Source organism: Pseudoliparis swirei, chromosome 21 (genome assembly GCF_029220125.1).
Source record: "Pseudoliparis swirei isolate HS2019 ecotype Mariana Trench chromosome 21, NWPU_hadal_v1, whole genome shotgun sequence".
Lineage (NCBI taxonomy): Eukaryota > Metazoa > Chordata > Actinopteri > Perciformes > Liparidae > Pseudoliparis > Pseudoliparis swirei.
Genome location: NC_079408.1, coordinates 14,655,019 through 14,678,921, shown reverse-complemented (window position 1 = coordinate 14,678,921; position 23,903 = coordinate 14,655,019). Strand labels below are relative to the sequence as shown.

General features: G+C 42.8%; 1 protein-coding gene across 8 annotated transcripts in view; it reads right to left on the bottom strand.

Moving 5' to 3' along the window:
* nrxn2b (neurexin 2b) overlaps positions 1-23,903 on the bottom strand; it is an 856,499-nt gene that overhangs the window by 335,530 nt on the left and 497,066 nt on the right. For all 8 annotated transcript variants that reach the window (XM_056442212.1, XM_056442208.1, XM_056442207.1 and 5 more), the window contains exons 16-17: positions 20,825-20,998; positions 15,054-15,173 (exon numbers count right to left, since the gene is read on the bottom strand). In XM_056442212.1, the coding sequence (XP_056298187.1) occupies positions 15,054-15,173; positions 20,825-20,998 (294 nt within the window). The remainder of the gene's footprint in view (positions 1-15,053; positions 15,174-20,824; positions 20,999-23,903) is intronic.

The window sequence follows — 23,903 nt, the reverse complement described above, 5'->3', positions numbered from 1 at the left end:
TATATATTTCAAAAACAAAACAAAAAAAATGTATATACACATATATATATAAATATATATGTGAATATAATATATATAAATATATAGAAATATATATGTGAATATATATACATAAATAAATCTATGTATGTATATATAAATGTATATATATATCTGTGTATATTTATGTATATATAAATATATGCATATATTATATACCTAAATATATATATGAATATATATACATAAATACATATATGAGTATATATATGTATGTATATATAAATATATATATATATACATGTATATATATAAATAAATATATGAATATATAAATAAATATATTATATATATACATATATGAGTATATATATATAAATATGAGTATATATATATATATTTATATATATACTGTATATATAAATAAAGATATGAATCTATATTTATATATATACATATTTAGGTATATATATATTTATATGTATACATGCTATTGTGGCATCTCTTAAGGCAAAATAAGAGGGTGGAATGGGACTGAAAAAAAGACAGAGAGAGATACCGCGAGGGCCAAATGAACGCATTGATCCAAGTTTGATATCAGGCAGTTGTTCATGTGCTACATGGGTACATTACTGATCTAGATTTGAAATGTTATTAGTCAGAGTGACTGAGCCCTAGTAAGATAGAAATGACAAAGTGTCACATTGTGTTTATACTGTGAGAGTCGACGACTCCTTTTCCCTCTCTTCTCTTGCCCCAACCTCCCTCCCTCCCTCCCTCTCTCTCTCATCTACTCTGCATCCCCGTCATCCCTCAGACGACAGGACAACGCGAAGAGATGAAGCGGTAACGCTCGAGAGGATCCCAACACAGCGGAGCGCACACACCTTCATCAAGCGAGTCAAAAAGGTCTTCATCAAAAGACACCTGCACCGGGGGTCACGCTTCAGTGTTGTCACGGCGGCGAACAGGAATGCAAACAATACTTCCACAGGAGGTAAACACATCAATGTGATCTCTCTCTCTAAATACCATGTGGAAGAAAAAAATCCTGAGATGATTTGAAATTTCACGCATGGCTTAAGCAAAAAAAGGTTTGGGGGACAAGCGAGAGGCAAAAGAAAATCTATCAAAACGTTACAGTGTATGCAGTGGAATGCACCTCCATATGGATTAATCCTTAAGGGAAGTGTGTCGGGATATTTCTGATTTATCGCCCTCTACTGCCGCCGTCATTTATCACCTCACTAGCCGCTCTGATTCCGGCCCCCCGCTTTAAAAATGGCCACGGCGTTCCCGCTTGGGGTATTCCATTACTGGTTTAGGGACAGGGGGGAGGGGGGAGAGGATGTGAGGGGAGTTTTAGTCCAACAGAGTACAACATAAAAACAGACGAAGATCAGGAGGGAGTCAGTTCACCCTCCACTGATTTGACTGGAAGCCGTTATATCTCATTCAACTGGTTTATTTTATGCTTTCACGGCGGATTCAACGAGGATTTCACGAGTCGTAAAAGCAACGCTCTTTCCGATAACGCCAGCTGACGCGGACTCTGCCGGATTATCATCGCTTAGAGAGGACCATGACATCACCTCCAGTGGCTGGCCGGCCCATAGAGGGCCACGGATCCTGGCCCCAACCACCTTGAGCCAAAAAAAGGAATACAACATTTAACAAATTGCCAATATTTGTATTTTGGAGAAATGGAATATACCCGGTAATATTAGTGAAATAGGATATCTCCGCCTGTCTGTGTTTATCAGCTGCGCTGGGGCCAGATCATGAGGATACATGTTTAATATTAATTAATATTACAAGGTAGAAACGCAAGTTCGATATTTTTTTGGTGTGCATTGCATCACACTGGGATGTTTACTGAAAAAGAAACCGCTACTGATCACCTCCAGGGATGGACCGGAGAACACCTCTCGACCGTTTCCTCTGGACGAAGAACCATTTGCATCCACTCAAACCGCTCGACTCCTGGTTGGAGTTGATGGCGTTGATGCTTTCCATTGGAAAATAGTTCATTATCAGCGTGAGACGAAGTCCACGTCTTCAAAACGCACGCTAAGCTTCTAGCTAACGTGACTAATTGTGGCGACGAATGTGCGAAGAAGTTACTGAATCTTTTAGCAATGCCTGATGATTACATCTCAACTAGAACCAGAAACTTTGGCTGAGTTTGGATTTCTTTGCCTCCAAAAATCGTATTTTTTCTGATTTAAAATGCTTTAGCACTACTACCATCGTCACCATCATTTTTATGACAATAACCTTCACAATGTTTGTGTGTCGCAAAAAAAGCAAATATTGAAATGTGTTACAAACCAGTGAAAAGGGGAAGAGAACATATATTTTTTCGTATTATTTTGTTTGTACTATTTTTTTATTTCACGTCATATTTTGCATGTTTGTATTATATTTCTGTGAACCAACGGGAAGATTAGTGGCTGCTAAGGCGTCAGCTAACGGGTATCCAGGTAATAAGCTAAACTAAACTATTGGGTGAAAGCTGGGTTCTCGGGCTTGGCAACCTTTCGGATACGAACTATAGAACGTTTTAAAAATAGAAAGCTCTTGGTCTTTTATAAAATATATGTCATGAAGGCAGTAGTTGCTCCACTATTGTGACTGAGTATACTAAACTAAAAACACTCTTTTACTGAAACTCCTATTATTTAGTAGCTGCACACTTACGAGTCAGTGGTTAGCAGGTCCGTCTACCAATCAGGGGGTTCAATCCCCGCCATAGTCGATGTGTCCTTGAGCAAGACACTTAACCCTGAGTTGCTCCCTGTAGCTGTGTCTACGGTGTATGAATGTAACATGATTGTTAGTCGCATTGGATAAAAGCGTTAGCTAAAACTAAATGTAAGGTAATGTTGCCCGAAAAAATACATCATCCAGAAGCGCTGCTGAAACTCGACACTGAATTAATGCGGATTTAAAGACTTAAAGACCGACTTGAATACGCTTGAAAAAAATCCCAATTAATTTAACGTCATAGTGTTAACGTTTGAATTGCTCATGCTTTAAATAATTCAGCCCACAGGGGGCAGCAGAGGGAGATCGTTATGTGAGTCACACAGGGAATCGAGGGCAGCGAGAGAGAGGGGGAAAACAAGGTGAAGAGGAGACTGTCGGCTCAATTTATGGACACCTCGGCCTCCACGGGGATAAAAACGAGGGAGACGGGCGTTTGTGTGGGTGCTCGAGCGCTTGCCTCCATCCTGATGATCTACCGCGTCAACTCGAGTAAAGGTCTCCCCCCGGTGCCGATGGCCCGAAGGAAACATTTACATTCTTGGCAGCGCCTTTCCAGAGATTCTCCAGGCGTGTGGAGAGAGAGAGAGAGAGAGAGAGAGAGGGTTTGGCTGTTTTACATAGCAGTATTTCCTCCCATAAAATCCAGTATGCGGACAGTGCTATCCAATTTGTGATGCATTCTGGGAGTGCGGTCACCCCTGTAGCGCCGGCTATTATTTCAGGGGGTCAGCACTCCCAAGCAGATCCACTTGGCTGCTGCTTGTCGTGGTTCTGCCGTTTCTTGCAAGTGACTGTAAAGACTGTAAAGGAGGTGCATGTGCTTTGTTTTCGGGGATGAACTGAATGGTTCAATCGAACAATCCTGATCCACTCGCTCACAATCGCCTGCTATGCACGAGTTAAACATTTTTAAAATCAAAGAATACATGCGTTGATCTGAAGAGTCGTAGAAGAACGTAGCCCCACTTAAAGACGAAGTTCCGTCTCTCCATCACATTACTAACTCTGCTTCCCCCCGGAGTCTCCGTGACTCCACGACTCGTAGGGTCCATTAGACCCGGCTGTGTCTGATGCGCCCCTCCTACCCCTGAGCTGAATTAGAAAGCCCTATAAATTTAAAAACTCCATTCTGTATACACACGCAACGGCACGGTCTCCATTATACTGAAACAACGTGTCACATGGTCCACAGTCGGATTGGACCGTGTCAAGGACAACTCTTCATTATTCTCTCAGAACTGTGACAGTCGTTGAATAAATAAAGCTAAAGAAACAAAATGGTGTGCAAAAATAAATAAATAAAAGTAAGCCTTGCAATAGATTGTGAGTATGGATAAGAAAAATGAGATGGTTAAAAACACTTTTATCGCCTGTTAACACCGTGGAACACATACACACACATGCACACTCTCACACTATCTATCCGAGTCATGTGTGCTTGCAGAAGGGCTGTACGGTATTTGCGGGGTGCGCTTGCTTCGCTGAATTCAATCAGGTATCAGTATTGACTCGAGTCAGACGTGCGATGTGGCTATTTGTCAGACGTGCGATGTGGCTATTTACAAAGCGCCGACAAAGCAATCCACTAACGCCAGACATGTGATCTGAGCACCTGTGAGAAATAATTGCTTTTCCCCAAAATTTCTTTCAAGCGCCTTTGTGTGTGTGTGTGTTTTGACTCGCTTTCCAAAAACCCGAGAAACCGCACAGACACACCTCTCGTGGTCTGATCCCGGCGTACAGTGGAAGGCTTTTTGGATAATGAGTGGCTGGAGTGGTCTCCAAGCAATTACAAAGCCCCATTAATCGTCCCTTCATGCACACGCTGGTTTAAAAAGCTCACCCGGTCTTTAATTAAAAACCAAGCAAGGGGCTGGAAAATCTGCACCGGCTCAACGAGGAATACACACACAAAAAAATCATCAAGACTAAAAAGAAAAGTTTCCTTTCGTCTCTTTAGCCAAAGAAACAAACCCAGCTGGTTCCTGAGGACCGGAGTGGTCATTGGGGGACTGGAGAGCCCAGCAGCTGAATGGATGTATGCTCACTCTTAAAGTTATGGGGGAGAGATATCTCCACCTCTGCTGCACATGTTCTGTGGGGGGTTTGGTGGAAATTGGCACACTGATTGAAAAATGTCAATTCAAACCAGTGTGAAGAGCTCCGGAGCCACACGTGGAGCCGAGCCATCACTTCCACCTGCCGCCGAATGTGCCCGTCCACCCTCGACTCCTCCGAGCTCTCGACACGGGTCCTTCTAAAACGACCAATGGGCTGAGCGCTGCCCTCTTTTTGGAAGTGCCAAAAAAAATTGCCTCTGCACGGCCAAACACTATTTCATTCCTTACTCTCTCTCTCTCTCTCTCTCTCTCTTTCGCCTGTGCTTTTCACTCGCATGCGTGTCTGCAAATGGAGAGATAGCCGCAACCTCCCCGGCCCCCCCCTCCATCGAAATTTATGGAGCGGCCCACAAACTGAGAAAGTAAAAAGGGTTCTCGTATGTGTGTGTGTGTGTGTTTATGGGCATGTATATGGATCATTCAGGATTCACACTGTGTTTCTGGCCTAATGAGGTGCCGGTTAATTACCGGGTCGGGTCGGCGCGGCGGTCCTCGGGGCTGGCTGGCGAGCGCCGTGGAGTAAAGATGAAAGAGGTGGAAGAGGCGTGGAGAACAACGATCAACACAAATATGAGAATGGAGAGTTGGAACTACACGAGGTAGTGGGTTTGATCCCCGTTCTCCCCCATTAGTTGCATGTCAAATATCCCTTGAGCAAGGCATTGAACCCGCAGTTGCTCCCCGGGCGCTTCACTGCAGCCCACTGCTCCTTAAAAACTCAGGATGGGTAAAAAGAGAAGCATTTCCCCACTGTGGGATCAATAAAGTACATTATTATTATTAATATGAGCAAAAATAGAAGAAAAAAACTCCGACACCTCCTAGGTTGTATGTGCGGCCATGCTCGACTTTTCCCCCCCGATGGCTTCTGGGTCAAAGTAGACGTCCCTTATTGGATCAGGTTTTTTTTTTTGTTCTTCTGCTTGCTCATTCCCTGGGGAGTTTTTTATTTAGGGGGGGTCTGGTGATGATGAGAATCTGAGAGGGCTAAAGCCTCCCCCTTAAGTCCGGCCCCCCGGATCCACGTTGAAGCCGATGTGACCTTCATCACAACAAGCGGCCCGACAATCGATGTTAAGCCTCGGAACAAGTGCATTCTCCGAGGTTACGTTGCTCGAGAGAGACCGGGAGCCATCTTTGTTTTATTTTCCCCTTGCTTTTCTTTTTCTTTCTTCTCCACCTTTTTTTGGTCCCATCTTCAAGAGCAAATGATCGCCTGCAGAGTTTTTGTGGGGAGGATGAGGACCGAATGCATTTCAGTAATCACCTTTCATTATGATTTGATAAGGAGAGAATACAGGAAGAGGGCGAGGCATGACCGATACCTCCTGAAACCTATCAAGAGTATTAAGGATTAACAGTAAACTGGCCGAGACGAGGACTCCGCCACTTAGGGGGGGGGTTAACACCTAGATTTCAAGAGATTCAAGACACACATTTGGTCACACACAACACAGGGTGCAGTGAAATGAAAAATGCAATGCAGAGCAGGAATGTGCAACAGTACAGTACACACTAAAACAAAAACAACACAATTACAATAGTGTGTGTGTGTGTGTGTGTGTGTGTGTGTGTGTGTGTGCCTAAGAGGGGGCAGTGTGTGGGTCTATGGGGGGGTCCTGGTGAGGTCGGAGTTCATCCTGATGGCCTGAGAAAAAGAACCGTCAGTCTCTCTCTCTTCTCAGCAGCGTGACACGAGGCGCCTGCCTGACCGCAGCAGCTGAAACAGTCTGTTGTTGGGGTGGTGAGGCGGGTTTCATTTGATCTGGACCGAGATAAAAAGAAATAGACTGATACGAAGATGTATTTTTGGTCCAGTGTGTGTGTGTGTGTGTGAATGAACCAACCAGAGGAGGTCACATGGAGTTAAGCAGGTCACTCATTTGATTGGATGTTTCCTCTGTGTCCAAAAAGAGCCCGTTGGGAAATAACTGGTGTTACGCATCACAAGTTATTGTTTCATTATCACTTATCAGACTGCAAATGTCATGAACGATGACGAGCAGATACTTTACAGTTAGCTGAGGCTTTAATCAAACAATCACGTTACATTTATATACTGTAAGAGTCTTGCTCAAGGACACATCGACTAGGGCGGGGATTGAACCGCCAACCCCCTGATTGAAAGACAGATCTGCTAACCACTGAGCCAAAAGACTGTAGCAGAGTAATACCATGATTTATACCATAAGTAATACCATGAATAATATCTTAAGGATTACTATAAGTAATACCATCAGCAATACCATGATTTATACCATAAGTAATACCATGAGTAATACTATAAGTAATACCATGTGTAATACTATGAGTAATACTATACGTAATACCATGATTAATACCATAAATAATACCATAAGTAATACCATGATTAATACCATAAGTAATACCATGTGTAATACCATGATTAATACTATAAGTAATACCATAAATAATACCATAAGTAATACCATGATTAATACCATAAGTAATACCATGTGTAATACTATGAGTAATACTATAATTAATACCATAAATAATACCATGATTAAGTAATACCATAATTAATACCATAAATAATACCATAAGTAATACCATGATTAATACCATAAGTAATACCATGTGTAATACTATGAGTAATACTATAAGTAATACCATCAGCAATACCATGATTTATACCATAAGTAATACCATGAGTAATACTATAATACCATAATTAATACCATAAATAATACCATGATTAATACTAAAAGTAATACCATGATTAATACCATAAATAATACCATGTGTAATACTATAAGTAATACCATAATTAATACCATAAGTAATACCATGATTAATACCATAAGTAATACCATGTGTAATACTATAAGTAATACCATAATTAATACCATAAATAATACCATAAATAATACCATGATTAATACTATAAATAATACTATAAGTAATACCATGTGTAATACTATGAGTAATACTATAAGTAATATAATGTGTAATACTATGAGTAATACTATCAGTAATACCATAATTAATACTATAAGTACTACTATCAGTAATACCATAAGTAATATTGTAAAGAATATATATTATAGCTTAGCATTGTTTGCATAAATGTTATGTGGAAAGTGGAAAATCACTGTGGAAGGTTGGAAACTTTAGCAGGGCAATCCAGCGCCTGAACTAATCAAAGAAGATAACAGTGACACACAAAATAACTTTATGCACCAACACTCAGCCTAGATTTGAATAGAACAAAGCAACACTCATGATCACATGAACAGGAGAGCCACAGAGACAACTACTGAGCGCAGATAAGATAAGGAAAGGTCCAGCTTTGACAATTAATATCCGGATTCAACCACAGCCCTCTGACCCAATACACACACACACACACACGTGAAAAGGCCCTTTGTTTAAACGACCTTCTAGAAACAGCGCATCCCACCTAGGAAGAGATAAGACTATCTTAGAAAACTCCCGAGCTTCAAAGGAAGCTACATGTGAATTCCATCTTCCTTTCTCACACTTTCTCTCAAAACCTATGCAATCCTTGACGGGCCACAAGAACCAATGAAGGAGCGACAACGGCGGAAGCAGAGGAACAAGACCCAATGAGAAAACACCACCCTCTTTTCCTCCTGACCAATCAGAACTGTCCCTGAGGGCTATTTCAATGGCCGCACGCTCTGCTCAGGCATCCTTTTTCCAGTGCTGGGGCCATTGGTGACAGCTCTGGATTGGGGTCCATGCGCATGATTGTCTGTTTGTATCCTGATTTTGAATAAACGCTTTATAGAGTTAAAGTAAAAGTCTACCGCTGTTTCTTCCAGTGAGTGCCGTCCAGGTGGTGTGTTGCTCTCCAACTCCAACAATATTATAAGTAATACCATAAGTAATAGTCAGCGGTTGTCAAATGGGGGTTCATGTACCCCTGGAGGTACGTGAGGGCACTGCAGGGGGTGGGTGAGGTTTAAAAAAAATATATTTTAAATTAATATTCATGAAGAAATCCTTTTAAATAGTTATTTAATAAATATTCAATTAAACATAAATGTAAGTTCATAAACTTAATTGTATATATTATAGTCTAAATCAGACACGGATGGCCCAGCGCTGTGTGTTACACACGGGCCTCCATAAAGGAAATAAAGATCAACGCGTCTCTTTTCGACTGATATTTGCCCGAAAAATCTTTCCCCCACTCTTAAGTCATCCACATGAACGCTGGTCGGAGGCAGCAGGTTGATAGAGGGAACACATCGCATCGAGATGAAGGATGGAGGAGAGGAGGCAGATTGAAATCAGCAGCGCTGCTCTGCAATCAATTAGTATGCCTGGCAGCACCATGCACCGGCAGCTGGATTCATTGTACGCGTGCACGTGTTGTGCCAACGCCCCGCTGGAAGAATCGCACAGGACCCGGCCGGCAAACAGAGGACGAGCGAACGAGAGAGAGTGAGAGAGAGAGAGAGAGAGAAAAAAAGAGCCCTCGCACTGCACGCACTTACACAGCATCTCCGTCTGAGCTGGTTCCAGATGAATAAGGCGGAATACCAAGTGGCCCACTTATACGCTATGCAGAGACAAATAGACCAGTCAATCACCGCGGGCCGCCGCTGAATAACAAATGCTCTCTCTCTCTGGCGCGTGTGTGTGTGTGTGTGTGTGTGAGGGGGTATGAGATGGCTTCTTTCTCCTCTCTATTTGTTGGGCCTTAAATGCGTCCGTGTTCGTGAACACAGTGGGACGGGACGTGTGCAACGAACCTCCGGGTTTAAAGAAATCAAAATAAATAGCAAGTGCTTCTTTGGAGTGTGATAGCACCAGATGTTCCTCTGGAAAAGAAAAGAGTGAGGGGGGGGTACGGCGAGGCGTTTGTGTTGCCTCCGAGGTCAGAGGACTGTGTGTGGAGAGGACCCCCCCCGTGTGTGAGCCTCACCCAGAGGGCATCCAGAGCAAACGGGCCGGCAGCAGAGGTCCCTGACGAGGTGCAAACAATACTCCACTAAATAGGGATTGGGATTAACTATACACACACACATACACACACACACACACACACACACACACAGAGAGAGAGCCGTCGTGGCTCACCGCTCAGCAGCAGCACAGGACCTTGACGACATTTCGGCGGCGGGGAGTGAGCTTCACTTTTTATCTGCAGCCTGAAAAAAGGCGACGGTGTTACCTCCGGGCCGAGGAGATCACTTTCAATACCAACTTTCTGCCAATCACAGCGGGCCGGGCGTCCTCAGCGGCGGCGGCGTCGTCTCTTATCCGCCGTGTCAGACGGATGCTCGTGAATATAGGCGGTGGAGGAAATAAATAATAATAAACGAGAAGACTGCAGTCCAGTGTGACGAGTGGGGAGGGGGGGGGGGGGTTCAGTGTTGATACACAGTTCCACTGAGACGCCTTATCTTGCACTGCAGTATTAAAAAAACTACTTCATGAATCATGCATTTCTACAGTTTTTGTCACTTAATTTTTGTTGTATTCGTTTAGATATATTAACATAAAACAAATAAAAAAAATGTTGACGGAAAAATAAAAATAAATCCAAATTAAACAGGGCAGCATGATACACAAATGTATATATATATATATATATATATATATAAATATGTATATTTATGTATTTATATATATACATATACATTAAGATAAATATATATATATATATTTATTTACATATATAAATATATATATATATATATTTATATATATCTTGTACACCCTATATACCCTGCATCTATATTTGCATTTATACATTGTTAATTATTATTCTATTCTAAAATACATTTTTAAATGCTTGGCTAAATCCTTTACAAGTATACTCTACTTTAACGGGCCCGTCTGTGGAGGTGAAACTTTTTTTTTTTCTGAAAGTCAAACAACTGAATTTTTGATGAGACGGGGGGGGGGGGGGGGGGGGATTTCTGAGAGACGTCCACGAGGACGCAGCCCCCCCGAGCGGATGACCCCGGGCTCGTCCTGTTTTTAGATCCGTCTCTTCCGGCCGTGTCACATCGTGTTTCTCCCCTCTCGCCCTCTGGCCACTATAATGTGTGACTTTTCCACAAAAAAAGGGTGAAACGACAACAAGAGTTACAGAACAATAAGCTTCTCAGAGGCAAATAACACGAGGTGAGCTTAATGAAACCGGAGCAAATGGGACTCGACCCAAAGGTCACATGACTCCTCCTCCTCCTGACACAGCTCTGGGATTCAGTTATTTAAATGTCTGTGTCCGATCAAAACCAATAACAAACTGATTCATTGAGCATTCCAGGGTCTCCCGTAGTGGGCGTGGCCGATGTTCAACAGGTACAAGAAGACAGAGTACTTGGGTTCAGCTGGGATGGATTGAGTTTAACATCTCCTCTTTTCATCCTTGTACATGTCAATAGACAAAGTGACAAGTGACGGAGGAAGAGAGACTCAATCTGTCGTCTACGCAGTGAAACTGAGCTCCTAGCGCGTTATCAATTGTAATGATATAATATGGTGAATGTCTTCTTGCCTTCAAAACAAATGAAAAAACAGTGGCAATCGCTCCGTTGCATTGAGCCATTCGTTCTTCTTTGAAAGAAAAAATATTGTTGTGCACGTGTGACAGACCACTGCTGTGTGTGTGTGTGTGTGTGTGTGTTCTGTCCCAATGCACTGCATCGCTCCCAGTATGGCTGCCGGTGGGATCACTTGTCAAGGTGGTCCTTTGTGATTAATTTTTTACGACTTGCAGCATTCCGGTCCCTCCCTTTATGATCTCATGCACCCGTCTTTTTTTTCCTTCCTCCCGTACGGCTACAAAGAGATGCAATCCACACACGCCCGTCTATCCCGCGTCTCATTCAAGAGCCGATGCGAGCCATTGGCTTCGTGAAGAGAAATTCTACAAGGAATTTAAAAAGGACCTGCAGCCGCCTGCTTGAAAGAAATAAGGCACAGCGTGTTTACCTCTTGGAAGTAATCATAGAAACAAAATATACAAAAGCAAATGGATCACAGGATGTATTATGGACAACGACGTCTCCTTTCTGTACTGTCACTGGTTGACAGTATATATATATATATAAATATACATATATATATGTATAATATATATGTATATTTAAAATATATATATCTATATATATTTATATATATATACAGTACATATATATTTAAAACTATATATATATATTTGTCTGTTGAAACTGGCACTTTACATTCTTAGGATTATGTTTTAAATTAAAATCCTGGCCCGATCTTTAAACCATTTAAAAACAGTTCCACGGGTCAGGGAAGAGGTGTTGACCTTATTTTACAACCGGAGTAAAGAGAGAGGTAGCGTGAAGCTGACCCTCGGGCCGGAGGTCAACCACAGGTGAAAGTTGCTGCAAAAAAACCCAGAAAACAAATTAAAATGATGATGCGGCATCGTCTTCACCAACAACACAATGCAATCCGACTTGAATCCTACCTTTTTGTTTTTTTCCGCGAGCAGGATCAAGAAACGATTCCTGGACGGTTGGCGTGATGAGACAAAACGTCGATCGGGTGGCGAAAAAATACGGAAACGCAAAAGAGAAGAAAGAGAAGAGACCGCGAAGAGAAGGAGCCACAAGTCGGACTCTTTAGGTCAAGAGATGAAATGTGTTCAAGTGCAGCAGGTCGGGAAGACGTGCAGCTGAGGGAGGGAAAGCATCCATCACACAACACATGCACACTGCACGAGGGTCACCATGTACACAGCGTGTACGCATTAAGAGGCAACGCTTCATTGAGAGAACACAGCAGGAAGACAGCGAGTGGAGGGGAAGTGGACTTTAAACAGCTGCCAGTGAACCCAGTATTGCATATTCAGAACCACAGCAATAATAACCTGAAGTCAGAAAGGAAACTCTGCGGAAGCCCTGAGACGCTGTTGGGAAAAATACACTTTTTTTTTCATTTTAGTCTGATGTGCATGGTTATGATCGTGGGAACTTGGTCGTTTTCCGCAATCACGTTTTTCCATCTGTGAAAACAGGCAAGTGCTTGTTGTTGTGTCCTACTAGACCACATTCTTAATAGCAAAGGAAATCATTGTTGATTTTTTTTCAAAGCAAGTTTTAAATGACATAACTTGCACAATGTCTCTGCCTCATGTTTAGAAAAACACTGAAAGAAGAGAGAAATTAAATAAAGTGTGCCTGCCATGACTTTGTTCCCTCCTCTTTAAAAGACAACACAAACAATGAATATGTCATAAGAGGGATGCTTGAAATCTGGCAACAGAATAAATAATTTAGATGAGAAAAAATGAATCAAGATGTTTATTTTTCTCCATTTGCCTCTCAGAGCTCCCGTGTGGTCTCATGTGTGTGTGAGCGTGACCCAGTTTCGCGCTCACAGATCGTCTACTGGTTACCAATGTGTCTGTTCAGGCTGCTGAGAAGTCCTTCCCTCCACTCGACACACACTCACACAACACACGCCGCATAACATTAGAACACGGCACGTAGCGCTAACACGCCGCGTAGCGCTAACATGCCATGAAGCGCTAACACGCCGTGTAGCGCTAATACGCCGCGGAGTACTAACACATGTCGTGGAAAGCTTATATGCCACGGAGCGCTAAAACACGCCGCGTAGCGCTAACACGCCGCGTAGCGCTCCCCACAGGCAGCGACTGGAATGCAGGAATCCTCACCTCTTCCCTCCCCCTCTCCCCTCCTCCAGGGAGATCTCTCTGCTCACCTCGGCGTGGCTGTCGTGCCGACGGAGCAGCTATTCTTATTATTATTGTGGATTCCCCTCCAAGAGGAGCACACAGCTAATCATTCGCCTTTTACCGCCACATCCAATCCCATCCTGTCGAGCTAACCTGGCGGTGCGACGAGCCGACAATCAAGGATAAACTCCATCACGAATGAAACACGAGGCTTTTAAAAACAGCACACACACACACACACACCACTTAATAAGCAAATGAAGACTTATGCAAACGGTTCTATTAGCCGGTCGCCGGGGTGCTGTGCCCCCGTTTAAATCAATCCTGTGAGGAGCGCTGAATGCTAATTGTACAGGAGCTCGAGCCTCATGAGCCATTCTGAACTGAAAAGCAGATCCATCTTCCACCCGGAGAGGATGACGTCTTCTCCATGCAGCCAGTGAACACACCTGAGACCGTGGCCACCCCAAGCATCAGCCACAATAAATACAGACCGTCAACCTCAGGAGAGAAACTTAAAACCACACTCAGAACAATGAGTTCCATCTGGAACCGGAAATGGTTCTTTAGAGTAATGACATAGAAGAACCATTTCTGGTTCCACAAATAACCCATAAAGATGTCTCAAAGAACCTTCAACAAATTGTTCTTTAAGGCACAATTTCTGTTTCCATAAAGAACCTTCCAAACCAGGGTCTATAAGGCACCATTTCCTTAAATAATTCTTCAAAGAACCTATAATGGTGTCTCAAAGAACCTTCAAAACATGGTTCTTTAAAGCACCATATCTGGTTCCACGAAGAACCTTTCAAACCAGGGTTCTTTAAAGAACCATTTCCTTAAATAGTTCTTCAAATAACCTTTAATGGTGTCTTAAAGAACCTTCAAAGCATGGTTATTTAAGGCACCATATCTGGTTCCATGAAGAACCTTTCAAACCAGGGTTCTTTAAAGAACCATTTCCTTAAATATTTCTTCAAATAACCTATAAAGGTGTCTCCAAGAAACTTCAAAACATGGTTCTTGAAGGTACCATTTACGGTTCCACAAAGAACCTTTCGAACCAGGGTTCTTTAAAGAACCATTTCCTTAAATAGTTCTTCAAATAACCTATAATGGGGCCTCAAATGAAAAAATGGTTCTCCAGTAGGTGATGGTTCTTCGTAGAACCACAAAGCCTTTAAAGCACCATTATGTGTCTGTGTGCAGATGAATAAAAGCGAGAGTGCATTTGGATCCCTCTCTCTTGGAGTCCCCTCCCCCTTTGCCTCCAGCCGCCCAGCAGACGACCACATGACGAGAACCCAACGCTTCTCCTCACAGCCAATCACCTCGTGACCTCTTGAGTAGAGCCATCCGAGGTGTTACCATGAATACTGTAGTCATAGAACATCAGAAGAGGAGGAGGGAATGCTTTTCCTCTACTTCCCACCTCCAGCTGTCCAGCTGCACCACTCACTCCAGCCACTCAAAGCACCAGCAAAGAAGAAGAAAAAGGTTCCACTTACGATCGTTGCAGAAAGAACCTCCATGGGACGTCATGGTGCAGTCGCAGGTGAAGCCCTCCCACTGCTGGAGACACACCCCCTGATGGTAGCAGGACTCCTCCGTACAGGTGGTACTGGGTCCTGGGGGGGGGGGGGGGCAGAACCAACACATCGTAGAATGTTGGTAGGCTGTTTTTAACCCACAGAGATGAGGGACTCGTGTGGAGGACCATGTGTGATGCTCAGGGACTTCACTAAGGAGACACTTACTTAGTGTATTCAGAGCATTTTTCTCGGCTCTGCTGGCGGCCCGCTTCTCTTGGCAGCGAGATTATTTAGAAATATATATTCACGTTGGTTTTCAGTGAATCAACACCTCCAGCGTCCCGTCTCATAGCATGTGGGCGAAGCAGCTGGGGACCAGGGTTTGTTTCTGGGTACCCACTTCTTTATAATTTCTTCAACAGCAAAAAAAAATTCACTGCAGGGATTATTAATTAATGCATTATTGAACATGGCTGACCGTCTATACTGGCATGTTGACCCCGTCAACCAGCCAATTCGAAGAGATACGTGTTTATTAAAGAACCTTTCTTTTGACACGTGCATTATTGAATATATATATCCACATGTTAAATCATTTAAATCATTATGTTTAGGCCCCTCCCATCACTTTAACAAACAGAATCTATGCTATTCAATTCAAAGTGAGAAGACTGCTATACACTTGTTAGAACAATACAAACGCTCAGGCTCTACCATGTGGCCAAAAGGTGTACTGCAGGCATTACATAATAGACTTTGAAGAAGTCTGCTAAAGTCACCGGTGCATCAAATAAAAACCTTGCGACCCACCAGTGGGTCCCGAGCCAGTGTTTGGCAACGGCCGCTCTAAACTACACGTATGGGCTCTACAGTGTTTACACCGGATATATCATGTCAACATTGTAGTATATATAATGGATATAATGGCTATAATGTCAATTAGCTTACACTGCAGTGCCTACTGTAACTGCACATGCTATGGTGTTCACGCTCTATGAATTATATCTTATAGTATTCATTACACACTGATAATACCACTTCCTATATCAATGGTTCTCATATCTACCCTTTACTGACTAATATATTTCACTTTTATATTACTTCTCCACATTTACTGCTTTTTCAACCGCAATCTTTGTCTCGTTGACTTTCTCGTGTCGTATTTAAAAAGAAGTTTCTGACTATAATCATCCCTTCTTTTCAAAGGGTTGAAATACCTCCTCCAAATGTGTTCAGTGTTTCTTATTCATTCATTTCTATTTTGTGAGGCTCAAACGAGGCTCCAGCAGCAGTCCGAGAAAAATCTTTTAAAGTTACAGCTCTGTTACCGGCGGACCCTTGTTGTCACTGCAGCTCAACGGGGAATCAACACAACGCTGTCGCTTTGGTGTTTTCACTTAATTGGTTTCATACGAGTTTCAGATAAAGTTCAAAGTATATATTTTCTGTCCCCCATTATTATAAAAAATTGGATCTCTCATCGGCAGGTATGTGGACGGGGCAAGCGGAGTTTGACTCAATATCCATAATTACCATGCTGTATTTGGATATATTGAACACCATGAGTAACATACAAGGGAAATATATGGTTGAGAAAATTAAAATCCCAAATGGCCGTTTTGGAGACCTCGCCTAAATTCTCTGGACTCAAACCTCTCTAACTTTGTTCTGCTTCACTTTTTCAAAGTCAAACTTTGCAGGGAGAATGTTCACATACTTTAATATGAATTGTGAGAGTTTTAAACCTTTTAACTGCCTTAATCCAAAAATATAATCATCCTAGAAGTGCTTTTTTTCTAATTCGGACTTGAAATTTTATATTTTGTCTGTGTGCCATCTTCATTTACTCTGACCCAGTAACATATAGACTGATATGTACACATCTGAAAAAAGAAACAAAATGTTAAAAAAGGTAGAAATGTAAAAATTATTAAAGTAGCCCTAGTGGTTGCAGAGATACAGCCTTTTTAGTTTGGGTATGCAGTTTTCGGAGCAAGGCCTAAAAAGGTAAAGACGGATCCGAACACATTGCTCTTTAACTCTTTGTTATTAAAAGCATTGTGTCCTAGCAGGTGAATCCTACAATGAAATAACCTCATTATTGATACTTGAATCAATGAGTTCAACACAATACATTAGCCGCTCATCCACAGACTAAAAGTTATTTGATTTATGAAGCTTAAAAAATCTATCCAGATTCAATTTGACATTAATTCAAGGTTAAACCCTGAGGTCTAATTGCCACACTGGGAGCACATTTGCATTGGAAATTAGTGGTGGTGCAGTCAGTTCCTGTTTAGCATCTCCATCATATGTGTGTAGGACGTGAGTGTGTGTGTGTGTGTGTGTCGATGGATGCCGTCTCCTGAAGACATTTAAATTCTCAATAAGAGAACTCCACCATTGTAATTTCTCCGTGGGATTCCAGCCACTTACTCAGATAGGATATGAAAAGTCATATCTCCACTTCTGATTATGCATACAGCTGATCCAACAGCATACAACAACCTTGATATCGAAAACAATTTACAATGTTTGCCTTTGTATTATTAGAAGTTGATGGAAATCTAACCGGATAAGATCTCGGTTATAATTTTCCTTCCAAGAAATATTAGACATAAGTAGAGGATGCAGAGCAAGTCTTTGCCAACACACGTACGTATACTAGTATACTAAGGACTGTGGTGGTGGTGGTGGGTATTCTCATTAAAGTCTCAATTAAACACAAACACTTCCAAAGAACCAGGGTTCAGTGCTAGACTAATTTGTTTCTCCATAGATAAACAGACATCTCACTGTGTCATTTACAAATGGCCCAATTAAAAAGGGACCCCAAACACAGATGATAAAAAACAAGAAGAAATAAGTCATCTATCTATGACTGCTTTTACTTTCTGCTCCAAAATATCCACTTAAATGCGACGGCGTCTCCTTTCTATCAGCTGGTTCTGTTGGTAGTTCCCAACCACACTAATTGCCCCATTAATTTGTAGCCCGTAAAAGGGTCCCTTGAGGAGCTAATTAAGCATATAGTCATAATTAATAACCCAGACTTTTAATCGCTATATCACCGGTCCTTCATCTATCGATCGGCCAAATATTACCTCTGCATGGCTGCCTGAGAACCCGCTATTGGGTACCTTGGGTTAGTTGGAGCAGAACAATCCATCTGTTGCTTTTGCTCCAAATATTCAGGGAAATCTGGCACAATATAGAGTAACCTTACAGGTAAACCCCAAAGTGAACTATACCTGCATCGGAGACCAACAGCTCTTATACAGTAGAAGTTTCGAGCGGGCCAGAATCCAGATCCAGTCGAGTTCTCGGTTCAGAACCAAATGACTTCTAGGAATCTATATGCTATCACTACCAACTCGTCAACTACTGATGCTTTATCAGCCCTACACTTCAAAAAGATGATGCTTAAGGTACCACAAGAGCATCAGCAAGTGTGTCTGGGGGCGACTATTGGTTTTTGGATTGCGATTCAGAAAGTCTTGAGTTTGCTCAAGGATACATGGACTAGAGCTGGGATTGAACCGCCGATCCCCTGATGGATAGACAGACCTGCTACCCAATGACCCAGTTGCCCCAGAGAGATGCCAACCATTGGTTTGTGGAACCCTCGAGTGCGACTTCTGGTTTTGGAACCAGAAGACGAGAGGAGGGAGCGAAGAACAACCAAACGCTAAGTACCTGATCTGTAGGCAATCGAAATGGTTAGAATAGAAAACTAAAAACACTTCGGGGGAGTGGTAAAGTTACAAGACGACAACAGGGACTCGCATACCTCGCTTTATGGTCTATTTCAAATGTAAGCATCATTTACTAAATGAACATCATCCTGTGAACTGAAAAAGACCTGAAACTAGTGATCGAGACCATGTACTCATGTTTACTGAGGGAATAAGGAGAGTCCTTTTCTCATAGAATTCTATACAATCAGAGGAATGATTATAGTTAGTGTCGGCCATTAGAAAGAAGGCAAAATTATAGCACTTTTCCATTGGCAGTTTACTTTGTGTGAGAATGGGTGGTAGAAAGAGATTTAAACTCTGCTACTGATACGCATGCTCCTAATGTCCCTTTACTTTATTTTAGCCACATGTTTGGCCTCCCCGTCTCCTCGTCGTTACTCCCCAGCCAGTTCTTTGTTGTTGTGATCCGCTCGGTCATCGGGGAGCAACAAGAACCAGCTCCATGTTCTGCCCTTTATGTCTGGACTTTGGTCTCTGGAGACCGGACCAGCAGCCACCTCGGACCACTCCGCTCCACCGGCTAACGATGCTTTTGGCGAAAGTCGTACTTCTGTTACTGCTGGTCAGCGATGGGATCTGAGCTGTTGTTGCGGAGGAAGATCAATCACGACTAATAAATATAGAAGTGGTACTTTAACTCATCGGATTCGCGGCGCTGGGCTTCTCCTACCGACACGGTGAGGAAAATATAGTGTGAATTTGATTATTGTGGATTAGAGAAGTCAACAAGAGTGGTTTTGATGTATTCCTTTAACATCAACAAGGGAATACACAGATTTGCAACAGCCTGAGGTTGAAAGTATTATTATTTATCAAAACTGGTCAATTACAGCTGCTCAGCTCTCTGGCACCGCCCATCATCGACTAATATTAGCATCTACGTCGGTTTGCCAGGGGGAGTTCAATATTTAGCTTAATGCATCTTTAAACAGCGTTTGGAGCGACGCTACTGGACGATAAGACGGCCGGCGGAAGTAGCAGGGTTAGGGATCGAGGAGGAGAAATATAAAGAAGCCGGATCAGTGCTGCACCGAGTCGGCCGGTGCGGCCCCCTGGGAAATCAAGTCTGTGCTCGCCGACACTCGGCGGGCCATTGAGGCGCGGTGAAGTTTGAGGTTAAAGGGTGTGTGTGTGTGTGGGGGGGGGGGGGAGGGGGAGCCAAAAGCCACCGCTATACTCTGGATTAACTACTCGACACAGAAGCCTGAGACACGGAGGCAAACTGCGCTCAGCGGAGAGGTGCAACAACGTAATAAATGCAAGATTGATGAGGGAGGAGCCAATGAGAGTGTGTGTGTGTGTGTGTTTGTGTGTAGGGGGGGGGGGGTGTCGCCGAGATTAGCCACACTGACAATAACATTAAAGGAGAGAGATACCTCACTCATGCACGTTTTATGGGGTAATAGAGAGGATATACCGAGGACAGGGGCTTAGATTGTAAAGACTGCCCGGAGCTGAGAGGAATTTGGGGGCGGGGCTAGTGGTGTAAATCAGAGGACAACCACCACAGGAGAAGACGCCGGAGTGTTGCACTGGTCTGTCTTTAAGTGTCTTGTTTTTCATCATTTATGGGATGAAATCAAAAACTGAAAGAAGGCGGAAGACTAAGGTAGTGTATAAAAATCTCCTTTTGGAAGTAGAAAGCCGAGAGGGTCCTAATACCGTATTCAGCGCCTCTAACACAACATTAGTATCAGTCTGACACATTAAGCAATACTAGAGGGTATTTAACTCTGCCTCTAAATCACACATTTATACAATTATTCTGATCACACTCCTAATTTCTTTTCCTCGTAATTATTTGCCAACTTCTAAAACTGAGCTATTATATGAAGTTGTCGAAAATGTGGCATCTACAATTCAAAAGTGTTACTAATGCTATGAATCTTTTACGTTTTAACAGATATGCCAGTAGCAAAAAGATAAGAATAAGTGTTATAAAGCGCTATTACACATAGCTTGGACCGTGAGTGTTCCCCCCCGACTCACCATCGCAGCCTCGTTCCACCTGCCCCACCCTGTGGAGAGCATCTGCGATCAGGTCGGGGAGTCTCCCGTTCAGGTCCAGGGAGGCCAGGCAGCCCTGGTACCCGTCCCGGGACGCGATCAGCTTGGGCAGATTGCTGTACATATTCTTCGTCACGCCACCGATGTACAGCTCCCCTGCACACACACACACACAAACACAGAGAAAAAACACCTGTGAGGACTTTCAGATTGTTTTCTTCAAGTTTCATGTTAACTCTGAAAATATAGAGAATTAAACATATTCAGAAAATAACCAACTTTCATTGATGACCATCTTTTAACAGATACTAACATTTAATATAAGCGGTATCTTCCTCCCTAAAAGGGAAGTGATGAACACAGTCGGAGAAAGGGAAGTGAGGAACACTCAGAGGTCTAACACTCTCAAACAAGCAGGTTCTGATAACACATTATCCATTTACATGCCATGGCGTGGATGGAAGAGATGGCAAGTGAGTGAAAAACAATCCGGTGATCCATCTTTGGGTTAAAAACAGCTAAAAAAAACAAAAACAGCAAAAATGGATTTGCAGATTTTAAACAAAGAAAAATAAGAAGTTTGACTCGCGAGTTATGTGAATTAAAACTCCTCTGTTATCATTCAGAAAGTTGTTTGTTTTTTACTTGTTCTTAAGTAAAAAAAAAAAAGAGATCAGATACCTCACTCATGTATGTTTTATGGGGTAATAGAGAGGAAATACAGAGGACAGGGGCTTAGATTATAAAAACTGCCCGGAGCTCAGAGGATTTTGGGGGCGGGGCTAGTGGTGTAAATCAGAGAATAACCACCACAGGAGAAGACACTGGCAAGTGAGCGAAAACAGTGATTCATTTTTTAGCTTAAAAACAGGTTAAAAAAAGGAAAAAAAGGGATTTGCTGGTTATAAACAAAGAAAAATAAGAAGTTTGGCTCGCGAGTTATGTGAATTAAAAGTCCCCTGTTATCACAGAGGACAAATTAAGAAACTTGTTTGTTTTTTACTTGTTCTTAAGTATATAAAAAAAGATCAGACTCAGAAAAATGGATCAGAACAAAAAAAAGAGAATCGTCCTTTCTTCCGAGGCGCGCCATACGATGCGATGATCGCCTTTTTGATGATGTTTCACTTTCCCACCAATTAGCGCGACAACAACAAATTTAAATTTGCAGCGAGCGGATCGACGAGGGGCTGAGATCTCAGTGACTCACACATCTCTTCATATCCGAGGACGCTGTGAGCCACCTGCTCGGCGCCGCCGCTGTTCTCCGCCACACGAGCACTTCTTTGACTCATTAGTGTCTGCGTGGCGTTCCTTTGAAATCACAGCGTGCGATTCCAGAGTGTGTTCGTCGTCGACCCGCTTTGAAGGCGTGTGTGTGTGTGTGTGTGTGCAGGTAGACGACAGTACACATTACACCGAGACACAGAGGAGTGACAGTTTAAAGCCGAGCTGGGAGCTCCTGGGAGACGTCCCCTGACAAAATGACTGTCATCGCGGAGACGCTCAGGAAGTGTTTTTTAAAGATCGTGGGATTCAAAAAGACAGTCGACACAAATCGATTGTTCGGCGTCGAGCCGCGGCTCGTCGGGGGAAAAAACCACAATATTTGACGCTCCTGTCCGTGCACTCTTCTGGGAGAAAGATACGGATAAATACTTTCAGCACTTTCAGGATGTAGGAAGCGGCGCCGCAGGATCCTCAGTCGGGTGACGGAGATGCATTCTGGGTATTATCAAAGCGCTCGAGCACGACTCATGTCACGTTAGATTACAGCTGAAGCTGCGTTCACACCAAAAGCGTTGCACATTTTTCCACGTGAGTAGATCCCATAAGCAAAGTCAACGTTCAGACGCAAATGGTTGTGATTGACGCACTTTTTTTTACCGGGAGCAAATCGGGTTAGGCGAAGGCATAAACGTGGCCTCCTAGTGGAGGTCACGAGGGCGCAGGCAAACAGGGATATTTATGAAATGTGTGGCGGTTCCGATTAAAATACACGAAAATGCTAAAAATCCTTCAATGAAATATAATAAAACCTTTAATTGAAAGCATACAAAAATTCAAATTAAAACATAAATAAAATTAAAAATAAATTTAAATAAATACAAAAATTTAAAAAACACAGAACACTGGAGCAGAGGCAAGGCAACCAACGAGACTAAAAGAAAAAAGAAAAAAATAATTGTGGCCCGAAATTTTTTAGTTCAAATATTTAAACTTTGGCGAAGAATTCTCCCGACGTCGAGTTGCGAAAGCCAATCAGCGTTGAGCTGCTCCTCCGTTGGTGAATCTAACTGCTGCTCTAGTGGAGCTGGAAGAGACATTGAGACTAGAGGTGAAAGTCACCGAGGTGTGTGAGCCTACGGGTGATGTCATGTATAAATATATATATATATATAAATATATATATATATATTAATGTTATGAACCCAAACACGAGGGCGTTAGATGTTCAGACGTTTGTGGGACGTCCTCAACAAGTATGAAGCAGAACTAGTGGTTAGTTCTTCATGGTGGATGAAGGACATGATAACTGTTTCCACGGAAACAAGCCACGGAGGTAAGCCCCGCCCCCTCTAAGGCGCGAACGACGCGAAAATCCACAAATAGTCGAGCGAGTAAACTCACGCGAGTAAAGCGTTGAGAATATTTGCAACCCTTTTGGTGTGAACGCAGCATAAAAGAGACAAATCCATCCTCTCAGGAGCCGAAGTGAGCCTCCTCTCAGCGGCTCTCGGTTCTGCGGTGTTTGCGAGCGAAATGCAAAGTGAAATTAGGAAAGACACAAGGTTTGAAATGCTCCGGGCTTCTCTCGTCATCAGAACTCCTACTTTATATTAAAGCAGGCATAACGTGAACATCCAGCCAAAAGCGTGTTCACACAGTGGGGAGATCCCCCTCCGAAGATAGCGGCATTAAAAAAAGAAAAATCACATTTCCTCAGCACAAAACCAGAACCTTCAGAACTCTGAGAGGCACCGAGGCCCAAGCTCCGTTACGTGTGGACTCTGTGTGATGAAATGAGTCAAAGATGTTTGCCAACTTCTCTCTGGAATTA